At 39.4% G+C, this 17,838-nt stretch overlaps 1 protein-coding gene across 1 annotated transcript; it reads left to right on the top strand.

Annotated features, from left to right (window-relative positions):
- The first annotated feature begins 1,366 nt into the window (after positions 1-1,366).
- Positions 1,367-2,389, top strand: LOC117713750 (vomeronasal type-1 receptor 4-like). The gene has a single exon (XM_034510214.1). The coding sequence runs from the start codon at positions 1,451-1,453 to the stop codon at positions 2,387-2,389; it is 939 nt and encodes a 312-aa protein (XP_034366105.1). The 5' UTR covers positions 1,367-1,450.
- The last annotated feature ends 15,449 nt before the right edge of the window (positions 2,390-17,838 follow it).

Raw genomic sequence — 17,838 nt, 5'->3', positions numbered from 1 at the left:
TTATTAGTTTTAGTTTTCTGTGTGCTGTTATGCACAGTGGTGACTCTGTACAGTGATGGATTAGATCATAAGTTCTGGATGGAGGATTCATTTACAGGGTATTTGTGGCAGAGATTCTTTCATTATACACTTGGATATGTACAAATTATTTCGTGAAATATTTGTAAATATTTTTTATAAACAAAATGGGCTAAAATCTAAGTACTCCTGACAATAAATTCACAGTTTAATAACCTGTTATTCCTTGAAATATGCATAGTACATTTTCAGGACTTCTACATGTACAATTACTATTACTTCAAGTTTGAAGGGATGAGTGGAATGTGTTCCAGAAACGAGTTTGTTCTATCAGGAGTTTCACACAACAGCCAGGCAGTGGTGGCATACGCCTTTAGTCCCATCACTTGGGAGGCAGAGGCAGGCAGATTTCTGAGTTCGAGGCCAGCCTGGTCTACAGAGTGAGTATCAGGACAGCCAGGACTACACAGAGAAACCCTGTCTTGAAAAACAAAAACAAAAACCAAAACAACAAAAAAAAGGATTTGCACATAACTGATGGCCTCATTTGAACAAAACTTTTTAGAGTGAGAATGTGATAATGAAAATAGGTTTCCTATCAGTTTGAAATTATAATAACTGAATGAATACCAGGTTTTTTCCTGTGTATATAGAAAGGGTCTTTTAAATTAAGGCATTTATAAATTTTATTTCTTTCTGACTAGAATTAAATATTTTTGCATATAGTGAAAACATTGTCATTAAATATAAGATTTTTTATTAGTTGTATAGGAAATTAAAAGCAGAAAAACTGGCCCCATAGACGAGTTCAATAGAATGTTGTTTTCTCACTACTAACTTTTCCTCTGAACCTAAACATTTTAAACATTAATGTCTATTGTTGTAGTAATCTTTTTCCAACTGTGTTAATGTTTGAAAATAATGTTATCACAATGCGAGTGGGATTTGTACCCTAAAATTACAAAACTCAAGTCTTATGTTCTTAATCATAGCATCACTTCACTTGGTGATACAAAGATAATATATGACCTTCCTTTAATAATAATTTTGTTACCCTATTACATTACTTTACATGGATTTGTGTTTATTTCCCAGACTTAAATGTACACCATATGACTACTGACTAGTTGATTTGATGGGGTCATTGCTTTATTTCAAACATGAGCCAGTACTCTCACTGATATTTTTCTGCTTGTCCTGTTAATGAGACTTTGTTAGTTTTTCACACATTTCACATAGTATGAACCTAGAAATATCCAATTGCTTTGAGGCCTCTTTCAATTACTTTTATGTGTAGAAATTATGCCAAAGTGGTTGATGCCCTAATCATTGAATATATCTTGTGAATTCATTGAGAAGAGAGAATGGTGACTGTGTCTCCAGCTTCACCTTGCCATGCAGGATCCTCAGTTTGAGAACAAGAACTGACAACATGGGAACCAGTGAGTTGCTTATAGGAATGACTTTCTTCTCTCTGACTATAATTGGAATTCTAGGGAATTTTACTCTCCTATACCACCTTATATATATTTACCTAACAAGGTATAGGTTAAGGTCTACAGACTGGGTTCTGATGCACTTGATTGTGGCTAATATCTTAACTGTACTGTGTAAAGGTGTGCCCAAGACAATAGCCTCTTTTGGGTTTAAAGACATTTTCAATGATATTGGATGTAAACTGTTTACTTTTGCACACAGAGTCAGTAGGGGTGCTAGTATTGGCAGCACCTCATTTCTTAGTGTATTTCAGGCTATCATCATCAGCCCCAGGACCTCAAGGTATTCAGAACTTAAGGTAAGGTCACACAAGTGCATTCATTGCTGTGTGTACCTCAACTGGGTAATTCATTTATTTACAAGCAGTTTATTTTTTGTGCACTTGAGGGCAAAACATGGCAACGAAAGCACAACAAACCTGAAATCTTTTTTATACTGCTATGCTGCCCGGCATGATCCAACCAGTGACATGCTATATGCCACATTACTGTCAGGTCCTGATATGGTTTTGCTGGGTCTCATGCTATGGGCCAGTGGCTCCATGGTTCTCACACTGTACAGGCACAAGCAGATGATGAAATACATGTCAAGAACCAATGCTTCTTCTAGATCCTCCCCTGAGTCCAGAGTCACTAAAACCATCCTTCTCCTGGTCAGTACTTTTATCTCTGTTTACACAATTTCTTCCCTTGGTCAATTCTTTGTATCTGTCGTGTATAATCCTAGCTGGTCTCTGTTGAATATGGCTGAAATGTCCTCTCTGCTTTTCCCTACTCTTTGTCCCTTTCTTCTCATGAGCCAAGACTATCGGTCATTCAGTTACTTGAAAAGGAATAGACATTTCCCCAAGCCCTCTGACCAAGAACAGAATTGAGATCTTCTGCACAGATTTGCATGGTTATTCATTCATTCTGACAGCACTGTGAGCATAATTACAGTAATATCGTGGCATTGTAGAGGCTCTGCAGATAAGCAAGATATCAGTGTGCATGCAGGTGAATGTGTTCACACACACACACACACACACACACACACACACACATTCAGGGATGCACAAATGTAATTGTGCGTGTCACTTTGTATGCAAGTGTAACTGAATTAAATTACAAAAACTAATGAATAACTTGGTAAGTTTTAGGTTTTAAGTCTAGTAGGGTCTTGGTGTTGTGCTTTCTAGTTTTTGGTGACACACCCAGAAATAAGCAATATAACCATTTACTGGAAATCTGTGCTTATAGTTAAGTCCAGTAGGGTCTTGGTGTTGTGCTTTCTAGTTTTTGGTGACACACCCAGAAATAAGCAATATAACCATTTACTGGAAATCTGTGCTTATAGTTTGTATCCTTGCATTTTTGCATTCTATGCTCTACCCCATTTTCTTAAACTGGAAAGTAAAATTGCACTCTGAATTTTCGTTTCCTCCTGTGGATATGTGACATTGTATCCTCCTTCCTTTGTTATACTGATAGTTTAAATGCAGACATATACCTATAACACATTTCTTTTTTTTAGTTTTTTCATATTTTTTTATTGGATATTATGTTTACATTTTAGATTTTATCCCCTAACCCCATTCCTTCCAACACCCAGGTACCCCCAAGTGGCCTTAAATTTATTTTTCAACTTTGGATATAGATCTGCATATAGTTTCAAAATAGAAAGTAATGTAATAAGGCTCAAACATGCCTTCTCCACCTGCTCCTGTATCAAACAAAAACCTTAATGTGCAGGTCATTTTAAATAATTTCATTTCACAAATAGGATGTGTTTCTGAATATATAATTTACATCCGACGTTTACAAATTCTCATGTTTCATATACACTGTTTCTATGTTCCTACACATTGCTGATAGAATTCACCTCTGTGAATAGGAAAGAATCAACATGGACACTGATCTTTTCAGTTCTAGGAAGAAGGATCAGCAGTTCGAAATGTGTACTCCATTCACATAGACAAGCATTGAAGTCCAAACAACTCCACACATGAGTTAACCACTGTCTCTGACTCTAGATTCCAGGGTGCAATGTCCTCCTCTGGAATTTCCAGGCACTGAACATTGCATACAAAATTTAAAAACCTTCAAAATAAGTTTTAAGGATACTTTGGTTTCAGGAGCTGGAGAGATGGCTCAGTGGTTAAGAGCACTGACTGCTTTTCCAGAGGTCCTGAGTTCAATTCCCAGCAACTACATGGCGGCTCACAATCATGTGTAATTGGATCCAATGCCCCCTTCTGGTGTGTCTGAAGACAGCTACAGTGTACTCACATGTATAAAATAAATAAATAATTCTAGAACAAAGAACAAGAAGGAAACATCTCTGAGTGACGTTTTAATTTGTTTAAAAGAAAGAACACATTGTTTTCTTAATCAGCGTGGTCTGTGATATGGAAACATTCTCAGTGTCTCCGCAGACACCATATATTGGAAGCTTGGTGCCATTTAGGAGGTTATCCTGGAGGAAACATTACAGGTTCCAGTTCCATCTAACTACTGGTCTTTACATGTGAGTTCTGAATTATGTTCCCACTAACTTTGATCACATCTGCTCTGCTGTCCTCACTGTACCTATGGAGATTTATCAACATTCATCTACACCTTCAAAATAAATTATTTTATTTTTTGAGAATGACTCAGGCTTATGCATTTTTTCCTGGAGAGAAAGGTTGAGAAAATCAATGTGTGTATTTTTCAGTACAAAGTATCAAGAAGTGAAGTGACATGTGGCTTTTCAAATATGAGCGGGTGGTAGCTAACCACTTTCTGTGTATAAATGCATGTAAATACTTTTTGGTTCACACATATTTTAACAATTTCCCCTGATTTTTATGTTTATCTCTATTCAGTGGATACTCATTTTTTTAAAAAAAATCTATCATTCATAGATTTTGTTTTGTTATGAATGCATTCCTGTTATAATAGCTCTGCCTTGTTACTTCTTCAAAACAATTAGAAGAAACAATCAGTTTCTTCAAAACAGAGAGAGAGAGAGGGAGAGAATTAGGATTTCTCAAGGATAAAGCCCTTAATGTAAGCCTTAAAATTATCAACATTCTGGTAACACAAAGTTCACTTACTAGGTTTTACTTATAAATTTTAATGCAAATGTATGTGATGAGGTTGTAGTCATAATGAAATGAGGTCTTCAATTTGAGATGCGCTGAGTCAGGGGGACATTGAGTGGTTTGAAGGAAGAAAGAAGAGAAATATAATTGCATTTCAATTAAAATAAAATATCATCTTATACATTAAATAGATGGCAGAATAATGCTCACAGTCAGTATACTGAATTTGTTAGGAGCAGTTTAATTTTTTCTTTAAAGGAAATTATACAGTTCAATATATTTCAAAAGTGCAGTGTTGATCTGGGTACTGACATCTGTCATTGCCTCTCTCAGGTTGTCAGCCCTCACACTCTAATATTTGTTTTTAACTCTCTCACTATTTCTATTACTTGTTACGTCTCAAGTACATTCATGACATAGCACACAACACTGAATATTAATCATAGGATCAAATGTCTCATCTAGGGGAGCATCTTGATAAGAGTGTGCAGTCAAAAGCATCAGTGATCTGTCTTCCCTATACATGACATTCCAAAAATCTGATGCAATGATTCTGGTAGTATAAAGTGCACTGAACACTTGACACCTTTCATTAAAACCCTGTATTGTATTTCACTTCTAATTCCAGACTATAGTGCTTACACAACTATGTCCATCTATATTACAACACTTATATGAAGTCATTATATTTATGCATTACTGAAGTATCCCATGCCCATCTCATAAAAGTAATGGTGAGATGTATGAAATGTATAATTGTAAGATATCTAAATGTTAATTGATGTTTTAGTTGTGGATGTGTTTACACAGACTCAGGAAACCATGACTACAAATTTTCCTACACACATGTACATGCCTTCCTCTACTTTCTCCAGATTTAATGGACTAACATAACCTGTATCCTTATGATCATCTATGTATTATACACTAACTTGTTCATATCAGAGCAAGTAGAGATTTTTGGTTAATCAACAATAAGTAGGAAAATAAAGAAATGAATTTGAAACAGGAATTAACAAGACACACATACAAATTACAAGAAAGTGTGAGTGAAGTAGCATCTATTAAATCAGTTCAATGCTGTTGCTCTTTGTGTTGTTTGAAGTGCAATATATATATTTATATATATAAATATATATATATTTATATATATTGCACTTCAATATATATATATATATATATATATATATATATATATATATATATTGCACCCTTCATGACCAAGGGCCTTCCATTGCTGTAAGGCAAGGTCATTATCTGCTACATATGTATCTGGAGCCATGAATCCCTCTCTGTACACTCCTTGGTTGGTGGCTTAATCCCTGGGAGCACTGGGTGGTCCAGCCAACCGATGTTGCTCTTTCTATAGGGTTGCAATCCCCCTCTGCTGGAGGAAAACCTCTTAAGGGATGCTTTCCTTAAGGGATGTGAGGACACTCAGGGCGATGTGAGGGCTAACAAGACTAACTCAGGGCGATGTGAGGGCTAACAAGATGGAGAGGATGCTGGGGACAGCATGGGGACAGCGTACCATGACAGGGACTGCCTGCAGTAGGCTGTGATGGAGACATCTCAGAAGCCCGTGGCAGCTCTTTGTGAAAGAAAATAATGGCATCTTGGACCCTGGAAAGCAGGAGACATATCACTCCAGGGGACCCACCATTGGAAATAAGGGACTGCCTGCAGCAGGCCGGGATGGAAACACCTCGCTAGCCCGTAGGCAGCTCTTTGTAAAAAGTTGTTCCCGTTTCTCTTAAGCTTAGCCCTGGACAATGGCTGTATAGATTTTATTTGCTTTTCAGTTGGTCTTGGTGTGCATAATTATTTTATTATATCTGTCTTTCCTAATTTTTTCTCCTTCTGCTCTGGTGAATTCTGTGAAACTTAATGTTTCTTCATGTAATGATTCTAAAAACAATAAAAAATTGAGGCATAGGGCCCAGCACAGCACAGTCCTAATGGTCCAGGTGCACACTGTGTGTTCTCATCTTGGAAATAATGCAATAACTGCACAATGGTAGTTGTGGATTAATGTTGACTTGCAAAGAAAGTTTAAAGAAATCATGTTTAAAAATATTAGAAAATGAAACAGAGTCATGTACTGCTAGGGTCATACAGGGTCCATTACCAGAAAGTGAATTATTGGAATTATGAAAAAAGCATTAGTAAGAGAGATACAATCATGGAATAAGGGAACATAAACACAGGGTACATTAATTCAGAAAGAAAAAAACTATTCGAGTTGTGATGAGTTTTGCACAACATTTGAGAGTCATTCTTGGTCTCCTTTGGAAATGTATGGATAGGAAAATGTAGAATACATAAAATTTTATACTAGTAAAACTAAGTCAAAACACTGGGACTCTTAGAAGAGTCATTGTGTGCAATGTACAGAAGTAGAAAGTTAGTGGAACTACTGAGTTAAGGGTTAAATTGATTCTTTCCGGCCACTGCCTGGCAGCTTTGCCCATGTCATTTATCTTTAGAGCTTCACAGGAAAATGCAAGTAGGTAACCTTGGGGCTGTGAGCTCTGAAGTATAAGTCAAAAGTTAAAGTTTAAATAGTGATAAGTTCACTATTATTATTATTATTATTATTATTATTATTATTATTATTATTATTATTATTTTGGCCACAGGTCTGGGAATAGGGGAAGCTTGAAACTTTAGGGAACAATTGTAATTCTTGATTCTTTGTGAGATGTGGTTATTCTTTTGAATTTGAGTTGGTAATGATTATATAATGTCCTTTTCTACCTGCTTTTGGAGTAATAATAAAAGACGGGGACTAGAATAAGGTGGAACAGAGAGTGTAGAGAGCCGGGCAGTGGTGGCGCACACCTTTAATCCTAGCACTTGGGAGGCAGAGGCAAGTGGATTTCTGAGATCGAGGCCAGCCTGGTCTACAGAGTGAGTTCCAGGACAGCCAGGGCTACACAGAGAAACCCTGTCTCAAAAAACCAAAACAAACAAACAAAAAAGAGACTGTAGAGAGTGTGAGGAGTGTGTGTGAAGAGTTGTGTGTGTGTGTAAGTGACAGGAGGGTACATGTGAGATGTGTGTGAGGAGTGTGTATGGTGTGTGTGTGTGTGTGTGAGAAAGGGAGTGAACAAGAGAGCACAACCTCTAGCCTGAGGAGGGAGCAAAAGTGTGCACAGCTTCAAGTTGAGAGAGAGAGAGACAGAGAGACAGAGAGACAGAGAGACAGAGAGACAGAGACAGAGACAGACAGAGACAGACAGAGAGAGACAGAGATACATAGAGAGAAAGAGCAACATCAAGCCTTGAAATTTGCCTGTCAGCTTGTACCTGAAATAGTTGTCTGTGTGTGTTTATTATGCACCCTTTGCATATCCCTGGTTCCAGTTGAGTACTCTGATCCTGTGTCAAGGCTGGACCCAGGGAGAGAGGAACCAGTTGGCTGTAGGCCTGTGAGTGGCCAGTGGTGAGGGTTAGCAAAAGAAAACAAAGTATTATGATGAAACTGTGCAAAAGTGTCATGATGGATAACTCAAATCCGGTCCTTGAGAGTGAAAGATAGATTTAGAGGTATTTGAGAAGAGATATGAGCAGAATCATGAATATTTAGCCAATTGCTTTAAATGTGTCTGAGCCCTCTGAAAGACAACAAATTAGATGATATAGCTTGAAGCATTTCAAAGTACCCCGTTTTCTTTACTGGTCACTGTCATGCAGCCCACCTTCCCAGAGGTAGCCAGAAAGGTTTGCAGAATGATGGGTGATGTTAGCACACCTAGCGTTGGGCTGTGTTTTATTGTGAAAGCCATAGATACCAGAAGAAGACTCACTGCTGCCATTCTCCTAAACCAATATAATTCCTGTGGTCTAAATCCTTTTCTTTATACCCAAAGTTCTCTCTCCTGCCTATCAAAGAACTTTCTTTTTGAAACATATGGAGAAGATACAGAGATTCAAAAATTATAAAATGTAAAGAATAAGTGACTGTGGGCTGCACATAGTGCAATCCTAGCTCTAAGGGAGTGTCATTGAGGAAGAGAAGGAGAAGGGAGGGGAGGAGAGAAAGAGAGAAGGAAAAATTATGAAGGAAGAAGGAAGGAGAGGAAGAGGAAAAAGGTATAGAAGAAGAGGAGAAAGAGGAGGAGAAAAAGATGTAGCAGCAGCAGCAGAAGCAGGAGAAGAAGCAGGAGAAGAAGAAGAAGAAGAAGAAGAAGAAGAAGAAGAAGAAGAAGAAGAAGAAGAAGAAGAAGAAGAAGAAGAGGAGGAGGAGGAGGAGGAGGAGGAGGAGGAGGAGGAGGAGGAGGAAGAGGAGGAGGAGGAGGAGGAGGAAGAGGAAGAGGAAGAGGAAGAGGAAGAGGAAGAGGAAGAGGAGGAAGAAGAGAGGAGGAGGAAGATTGTGAGAGCCAGAGAATCAGGATGCCTGTGAGAGGAGGTGTTTCCATTAATTTTCAACCATATGTTTTTCCACCAAGCCTGAATGTTATCAGTTGACATGCTACTATGGATGGGGAAAAGATTCATACAGACTAGACAAAGAGCTATAGGTAATCAATAAGTGTTGAGAGATGGAGAAATCAGGTTTCCCCTGTGATTAAGTTCCCTGATAGGTTATCTAATTCCATGTGGCCAGCCCTAAACCTATGTACATGCTAGCAACACCAAACAGAATGAATATTATGTTATATAATATTATACACAATATACATAATAATGTAATAAACACAGATAGATAGAATAGGTCCTTGTTTGGAGAGGTAGTGGAGGGCACAGAGGGAGTTGGGAGAGGCAAGTATATGAATAAAGTAAATGAAATTCCAAAAACAATAAAAACTTAATAAAAAACCATTCTATCCTTTTGCTGTGCTGTTCCATTTCCAGAGTTTACTTGTCATCTGTGGCTACACCACCCCAGTGTCTGAGACAGCAAAGGGTTTTTTTTATGCCAGACTGCTCATCACTCAGCTCTTGGGATTCTTCTTGGGAAGGTCACCTTCTGAGGTCCAGGTTGGAATTGAAAGTCATTCATTCTGTCTCCACTCTCCTCTTGTGGGAATGTGTCCTGGCCAGGTTTCCCTGTCACTCACTCTAGATGTTTCCAGTGTCTTAATTTACTTCCAGTGTCTTTTACTTCATTTTTAAGATTTTCAGTTCCAAATTGAATTGAATAATACTTTCCTGGATGTGATCCTAGACATAGAACTAATACAAAATGGGTTATGCAATGGTGCCTGAAGGTAAAAGATGTCCAGTGAAGTCTATGTTCTCTTCTTGAAGATATGATTGTCTTACAAATACAGTAACTGGATCAGAGCCCATTCTTTCAAACCCCAATTTGTCTTTAGGAATACATATTTGTGTGTGTGTGTGTGTGTGTGTGTGTGTGTGTGTAAACAATTAAATCAGAAGGGGATTATGAAGTTGAAATACATAAATGGAAGGTACATAGGAGTGTATAGAGGGTGGAAAGTGTAAGAAAAATGATATAAATATATTATAATTTCAAAAATATATTTAAAAATATTCAACTCATTTCCCAGCCTGCTCTTGGTGCTAGACTCCCAGTTGTATCATAAAGGCCCTGTTTCTGAGTTTTGACCCTTCACCCATTTCTGTCTCCACTGCTGCCAGACATCCATATTCACCCACATTCTTAGTCTTTCTTTTAGAGTTACAAAGGTTAGTTATTATTCTTTTTTTTCTGGACAATGGAATGCATTTAGATGAAAATATTAAAGTGGTTTGGATCTTCTGATAAAAATTATATATGACTATGAGAACCTTAATCTTATGGATCAATTCCTGCAGCAATACATGTTCATTGATGGTGTTGGAGATTCAGGACTAAAGAGATGGTTCAGCAGTTATGAGCACTTGCGTATGTAGAGGACCTGGGTTCAATTCTCAGCAGTCATGTTATAGCTCACAGCCATCAGTAACTCCAGTTCCAGGATGTATGTGATATATACACATATATAGGCTCAAGACACCCATACATATAAAGTACAAAAATCTAAAAATTTAAGAAAAAAAGATGTTGAAGACTCAACATAGTTAGTAGAAGCTTGCCCATGTACTCCAAGAAGGGGTCATTATCTTGAACATTAATGGAGGCTCTGGCATCTGTCTGCCTTGAGCATCCTTCTCTTTCTCCTTTCTTTTTTTTTTATAGCAAAAGACATATTATTATAAACACTGCCCCGGCCCGCGGGGATTCGACGAGACCTTAGGGAAGGGGTCAAACGAATGAAAGGACAAGAGACACAAAGAATGAGAGCAAGTCTGGGTTCTGATCAAGCTCTGAAACTTTAATTTTGGGGGCAGGTTATAAAGACACAGCAATCCGGGAAGTTTGGGCGAGGGTCATTGTTTAGGGCTATCTTACTATGGAATCCTTACTGTCTAAGACCTTCCCACTGTCATAATCTTATCACCCTAGACCATCCCACTGTCATAATCATCTCCAAGGAAATGCCAGACGTTCTTTAGGTTCCTGGGACCTGAGACCTGAGACCTGTGAATGTCCTTTCTTAACCTTGTACTGACTAGACTTTCTAAAACAGCAGGCAATTTCCTGGGCTTGGCTCCTGGCAAACACCTCTCTGTATCTGGGAGAATCTGATATCAGAGATCTCAGTGGGGTCAAAACATGTTACCTAGCATTGAACTGGAATGACTGAATCCTGTGCCTCAGATTTCTTCACAACTAAGAGACTTCTTTCTTCATGGATAACCTGCCTCAGTCATCTTGTTATGGTCATGAAAGCTGACTAATACAATCTTTGAGACTTAATTTTTCTTTACTTCCTAAATCTGGCAACTTTAGGCAGTAGTACCTACTTGCACCAACTATGAAATGTACCTCTAGATTCAAGGCAAAGGAGGCTCTAATGCTTCCTGAGCTCCCAAGTGGAAAGTGTACACAAGGAACACCTAAGACATCTGAATATTTTCATAGAATCTCTTAAACTCACTCTAACTCAATTCCAGGTCAGGTTAACATAATTCCTTGTGTCAAAGTCCTGTCATTATCAGAATGACATGGAAGGCTGGTTCACTTTACATGTCTATGTTCAGTCAAAGACACTGCTAGGAGCTCACATGAGCTTCATGCTCCTTTAACAGTTGCCATGTCTCATGTCCTCTTATAGCTTTAGAGCCAAGGCTGCAACTGGAGTCCAAATAACAGAACCAAAACTCCATCCTGCCTTAGCCAAAATGTCCAACAATGGGGAGATGGAACTTGATGAGACCACCCCAAGTAGATAGACAGGGCCCCCAGTGGAAAAATGGTGTCACCTACATACCTTCAAAATTTTTGACCCAGAATTGTTCCTATCTAAAAGAAATGAAAGAAAAAATGGATCAGAAACTGAAGGAAAGGTGTTTCAATGACTGGTCCAACTTGAGTTCCATCCCATAGGCAGGAACCAAACCCTCACACTATTACTCATGCCATGTTGTGCTGGAGCCTAGCATGGCTATCATTTGAGAGGTTCTACAAATAGCTGACTGAGACAGATGCTTACAGTCAACCACTGGACTGAGTTCAGAGATCCCTATGAAAGAGTTAGGGGAAGGATTGAAGGCACTGAAGGAGATGACAACCCCACAGGAAGACCAATAGTATCAACTAACTTGGGCTCCTGGGAGCTCCCAGAAACTGAGCCACCAACCCAAGAGCATACCTAGGCTGTCTTGTGTCCCCTGGCACATATGTAGCAGAGGACTGCCTTGTCTGGTCTCAGTGGGAGAGGATGTGCCTAATACTGTAGAGACTTATGCCCCAGGGAAGGGGGATGCTGGGGGGTGATTTAGTAGGAGGGGGTTGGTGGGGTTGGGGTGGGTAAGGGAGCACCCTCTCAGAGGCAAAGGGGAAAGAGGATGGGTGAAGAACTCTTAGATGGGGACTGAGAATGGGAGACAACACTTGGAATGTAAATAAATAAAATAACTTAATAATAAAAATGATATATTAACACCCCCATTCTGACATATCACAAATCATCACACATAACCTTCTCTGTCTCAATTTTCACTTTGAGTCCTGGCCCCTCCTCCTGTCCTTATTGTTCTTCTACCATAGAACCACTTCCACTCAACTCTGAACACACCCTTTCCTGAGTTCTTGCCTCATCTTAATGAGCTCTGTTAATGCTTCTTTCTTTATTGTTAATAGCTCCAGACAAGATGCCATGCATACTTTCCCCTCCTACAGAGCTAGTTTCTAAGTCAATTCACCTCATGGAATAATAATGCTCTGTAGGTGATACCAAAACCAGTATAGGCTACTTCCCAGGAAATAATCTGTATTATATGAAGGAGCCAAATTATCAAACACATTCACTTTCCAAATGATGGTTTCCATCCTCACCCATCTGTAAGCATACTCAGGGAGTTTTAGATGGTGGTGGGACTAAGACCAGAAGGAAGGAAGCTAATATTGATAGGGTTGTGTGAATTGGTTACTTTCCCTGTCACCTTATTGATTATTGCCAGACAAGGAATGGCATGGAGGTGCATTCTAGCATTTACTCAGAGACCATTCCATGCCAGTGTCAGGAACAGAATCTCCTGCCCCTCCTCCCATCTGCTCCAGCTGTCTGTTTGCTGCCAGGTCATTTTCTCTGTCTCTTTCTCTTCTTTGTGACTGGTTTTGAATTATCACCACTCTGCTTTTTTCTCAGCCTTCAAAGGGGAAGAGAATCATAGTACTCTGATGCCTGTTGCAGGAAAATGTGGTGAAAAGCAGGTGTACACTCCTAGGAGATATCCTCCACCATGGCCTCTCTTCTCTGATGGACTGTAACATCAGCTCTCACAATTTTGTAGGAGGGTCACACACACACACACACACACACACACACACACACACACAGAGAGAGAGAGAGAGAGAGAGAGAGAGAGAGAGAGAGAGAGAGAGAGAGAGAGAGAGAGATTGCAACATTGGGGAAAACGTATTTAACTGTGGATAAATTACATGTCTTGAGACCTTGGTGATATAATTGAGTGCCTTGAATAACTAATTTTCACTCTTTGTAGAATCCACAGGTAAAACCAGGAAGCATTTCAGATTTGACCTTACACAGAGATCAACTGTCTTCCTAAAGGAAATAAACATGATGCAGATTTTGGAAAAGCGAAGGATATTTATGAAATTTTTTGGTTTCAGGCTTGGGCCTCTTACAGAGGGACATTCTACCGAATTCAGCCAATAAGCTTGGAGACTTAAAGACCAGGTGGGTGTCCCTTATTGATTGCGTTCTGGCATGAAATGAAACAACATTTCAGGTTGGTTGCCAAAGCAGCCACTCTGCCTTTGAAATATTCTACTCTTGTCTTTTTTTTTTTTTTTAAAGGTTTATTTATTTATTTTGTGTATATGAGTTCTCTATTTGCATGTACACCTGCATGCCAGAAGAGGGCATCAGACCCCATTATAAATGGTTGTGAGCCATCATCCGGGTGCTGGGAATTGAACTCAGGGTCCTGGGAAGATCTGGAAGATTAGCCAGCACTCTTAACCACTGAACCATCATTCCAGCCCCTTGGAAGAGCCTTGTATGCTACTATTTGAGCAGTTTCATTCTGGGTGGGGAACACTTCTTCCCACCTGGAAAAGGTATCTACAAAAACTATCAAGTACTTGTATCCTTGCCTGACAGGCTGGATCTTGGTGATATTGGTTCCCAGAGTTCTTCTGGGTGTTGGCCTCTCATTAGGATGCCATCCTGTGTTAGGGTTCTCTGGATTGGATTAACTTGAGCACAAACTTGGCATTTGACTGAAACATCCCATTCCAGGCTGTCCATCTAGGTACCTTGGTCTGAGCAACTAAAAATAATTTGGCCCCCAGATGACTAGTAGTCTGGTGAAGGTCAATTACTAGAGTCCTGTCAATTGTTCCTAGGAGAATGATCTTCCATCAACCTGTGGGATTGAAGCTCTTCTATATCCCCTGGGTTGTACCATGGAGTCTCAGCATCACTGGGACAGGCATGATGTCATAATATCAATAGGCCTCACTGGTCATAGGGCCATTTGTCAGGCAACAGTGGTCTGGTTCCCTCTTGCATCAGAGGAGTTTTCTTTTGGAGTCCTTGGCAGTGGAGGATAGTAATTCATAGGGGGAGCCAAATAGCCTCTAGGAGGGCTAGCATTTTTTCTTTGTTTTAATGTCCTTTTCCTCAGGGCTGAGACATCCCCTTCTCTATAGTTCATACCTTGAACATGAACAATAGTAAATAGTAAAAGTATAGTGACTATCCATGTATATGGTGATGGACTCTCCTTTTACCTCTTTGAGAGCCTGACTCAGATTGATCAGTTCAATCTGATCAGCTGTCTGGGCTGAGGTATCTAGCTCAAGCCCAAGTCATTTTAAAGTAACTACTTCAGCTCCCATGTACCTTGTTTTGTGTTTCATCTCCTGACAGTCAAGGATGAGCATCTGTGGGTCATCATCAGGAAAGAGGGTATCAGGATTGATATATGTGGGTTTCTCAAACTGGACTTGAGGATAGTTCAAGAAAAGGACCAGGTACTAGGTCATATAGATATTAGATGGCCAACATTCTGGTGTTCTTCTGAGAAGAAGGACCAGGTACTGGTTCACACAGACATTAGATAGCCAGCATTCTGATGTTCTTGGGAGAACTTTAATGGTATGGTGTTCTGTGAGTATAAGATCCTGCCCTTGAGTTAAATTTTCTTAGACAAATGTCCTAGACAGGTGGGCCATTCTGTGGCTGCAGGGCTCATTTCTTTGGATAGTTATGTCACAGGGTGTGTTCATTTCCCCAGACTTTGGGCAATGTCTTTTGTTTTGTAGCGAAAGAGAAGAAAAAGTTTTAAGACCCCTGGAAGTGTTAAGGCTAAGACATAAGTCAGAGTTGTTTTTAAATGACTTTTGTTTAGGCTCAGTCCAGATTAGAGGCTCAGCTCCCTTCCTTGTAGTGGTGTGTAGAGGCCTTGTTATTCCTGCAAGGCTTCTGGCATCTAGAGGCAGTGATACCTAACCTTGACTAGGAACTCTTGAGCCTATATCATAGTTATTGGAGTTGGGATTGGAAAGATGGTAGCAATCTTAACTCTGAGTCAGTCTCCTTTTGCCTTCTTCATCTGGTAGCCAAGATAGCTAGTCTCTGATGTGTGAAGTTGGGCTGACTTAGCTCATATTCTGTTACCAAAAACGTGTCACTCTTGCAGCAGTCCCTCAGTGGTTCTTTTATAATTTATTTTAATTTTGGAAGCTAGGAGGAGGTCATTTACATATTATAGAGTATGATTCTGGGGAACCTCTGACAGAAGAACAAGAGATCAGCATTCAGTGTCTTATCAAAAGAGGTTGGAGAAATTTTAATTCCTTGGGGCAACCTGATTCACACAAATTTCCTGCTATAACCCCCCTCTGGGTCTGTCCATTTAAAAACAAAGATTGAAATTCACCTCTGCCAATAGGATGCTAAAGAATAGATCTTTTGGGTCAAATACATTATACATCTGTTTTTCAGGAAGAATCAGACTCATGAGAATCAGAGGTCTCAGGTTTCCTCACAGGTAGTAATGACACATTCCAGGATAACTGTCAGGGCCTTGGGATACTTGTCTCTCTAATCTGGGCAATATGGGCTGTAATTTCTCTTTTTGTATACAGGATTATTGAATATTGTTTTATATGGACATGGGTGGCCTTGGGTTGCTTTGTCTCTCTAATCTGGGCAATATGGACTGCAATTTCTCTTTTTGTATACAGGATCATTGGGTATTATTTTATATGGGCATGGGTAGCTGAACTGGTTAATTAATGAATTTATAGGAGCTTGGTGTTAAGCCAGTCCTGAAGGGTTGGTTTTTGCCTATTGGGTTCTGGGAATTGCTGCACAAACCACCCAAACATTAATCTCAGTCAAATAGGATGGTTTATTGAATGTCACACCCTAATACTGACTGATCAGGGCCACTGTACAAGATTAGGGAACTGAACTGTGATTTGAATCAAGATCCTACAGTGTTTTTAAGCCTAAAATCCACAAACATCTGTGCCAAGTTATTCCACCAATCAGGATTTAGGGATAGGGGATTTTCTTAGGAAAATGTTTTTGTTGTACATTTATTTTGTTCCCATTGGATAGGGTATTCAACTTGTCTAATATCAATGTCTTAGCTTGTCTACCAGGATGGCAACTACCCACATACTTGTCCCTTTCTGCCAAGTAGGATGCCAGTTGCCAGGGAGATCATTGGAACTTAAACTTTACTTGACCTCTACTCATAATGAAAATCTTATTCCAAATAATTTTATTATATTGGTGCAGGAGTCTCTCTTATGGTGGGTCTATCCCAGGGGCAGCTTATACCATAAAAACTTATACATAGGTGCAGAAAGTGTTTCTGGGTGTTTGGTTCAGGTTCAAGCTTATTGCAGGCAACTATACAAAGCAGTTCTACTGAATTCTATCATGACTGGTTTCCAGGGGCACAGAACATAACAGAATATGAAATCAACTTGGGCATAGAAAGTTTCCTAGTAATAGCAGAAACATATGAGAAAGTTTTATTTTATAATGGCAGGCTAGCCAAGTAACAGTTACTTAGGCCTTAACATCACAGAGTCAGTTGTGTTAAGGTCTGTGGACCTACAAAGTTCTGGAATCTTTTTACAAACTCACTTTATAGCTGTGACTTTTTGTTGCACTATGCTCCTTTCTCTTTGTCTACCATCATAGCCAACACACTTCAGATTTCATCATTGGACAGTGCCTGAATTTCAATGTCTTTGACTTAGGTTGAACTTTATATAGAATTATACCTCTACACACTTCCTATTGGATTCCTGTGCCTGTGAGAAGACACATACCTGTGGCATGCCTTAGAGCCCCGGAGAAACTGCTGACCAAGTCTGTGAGGAGAATATCAGGGTAAACAATAAGAACACATCTTGGTGGGACAATGCACAGGTGCTGGCAACTTCTTCCATATCAGCCCAGATGCCATAAAAACACAGCTCTACTAGCAGCTTAACTCCTTATTCAAAGAGCAAATAGTAACATATATTGTAGATGAAGATAACAGAGAACTCTTCAGATAGATAACATGAAAAATGTGAACAAGCTTGCCAATTTAGTCGACTGATTACATCTCCCTAGACAGAGTAAAAGTTTTATGAGAGAAAAGTTTTATTTTAACAGGAAGGGTGATATGTAGGAGGAGCTAAGGGGGAAGGAGTACCGAGAGGAAGAGAAGGAGTAAGGAGAGGAGAAGAAGAAGGAGAGGAGAAGCTA

Source organism: Arvicanthis niloticus, chromosome 1 (assembly GCF_011762505.2).
Source record: "Arvicanthis niloticus isolate mArvNil1 chromosome 1, mArvNil1.pat.X, whole genome shotgun sequence".
Lineage (NCBI taxonomy): Eukaryota > Metazoa > Chordata > Mammalia > Rodentia > Muridae > Arvicanthis > Arvicanthis niloticus.
The sequence above is the reverse complement of the archived record's forward strand: the minus strand, read 5'-3'. Positions and strand labels throughout refer to the sequence as shown.

Bases quoted from the DNA above. Each gene is read 5' to 3' on its own strand.
- LOC117713750 (XM_034510214.1), top strand. From the start codon at position 1,451: ATGGGAACCAGTGAGTTGCTTATAGGAATGACTTTCTTCTCTCTGACT.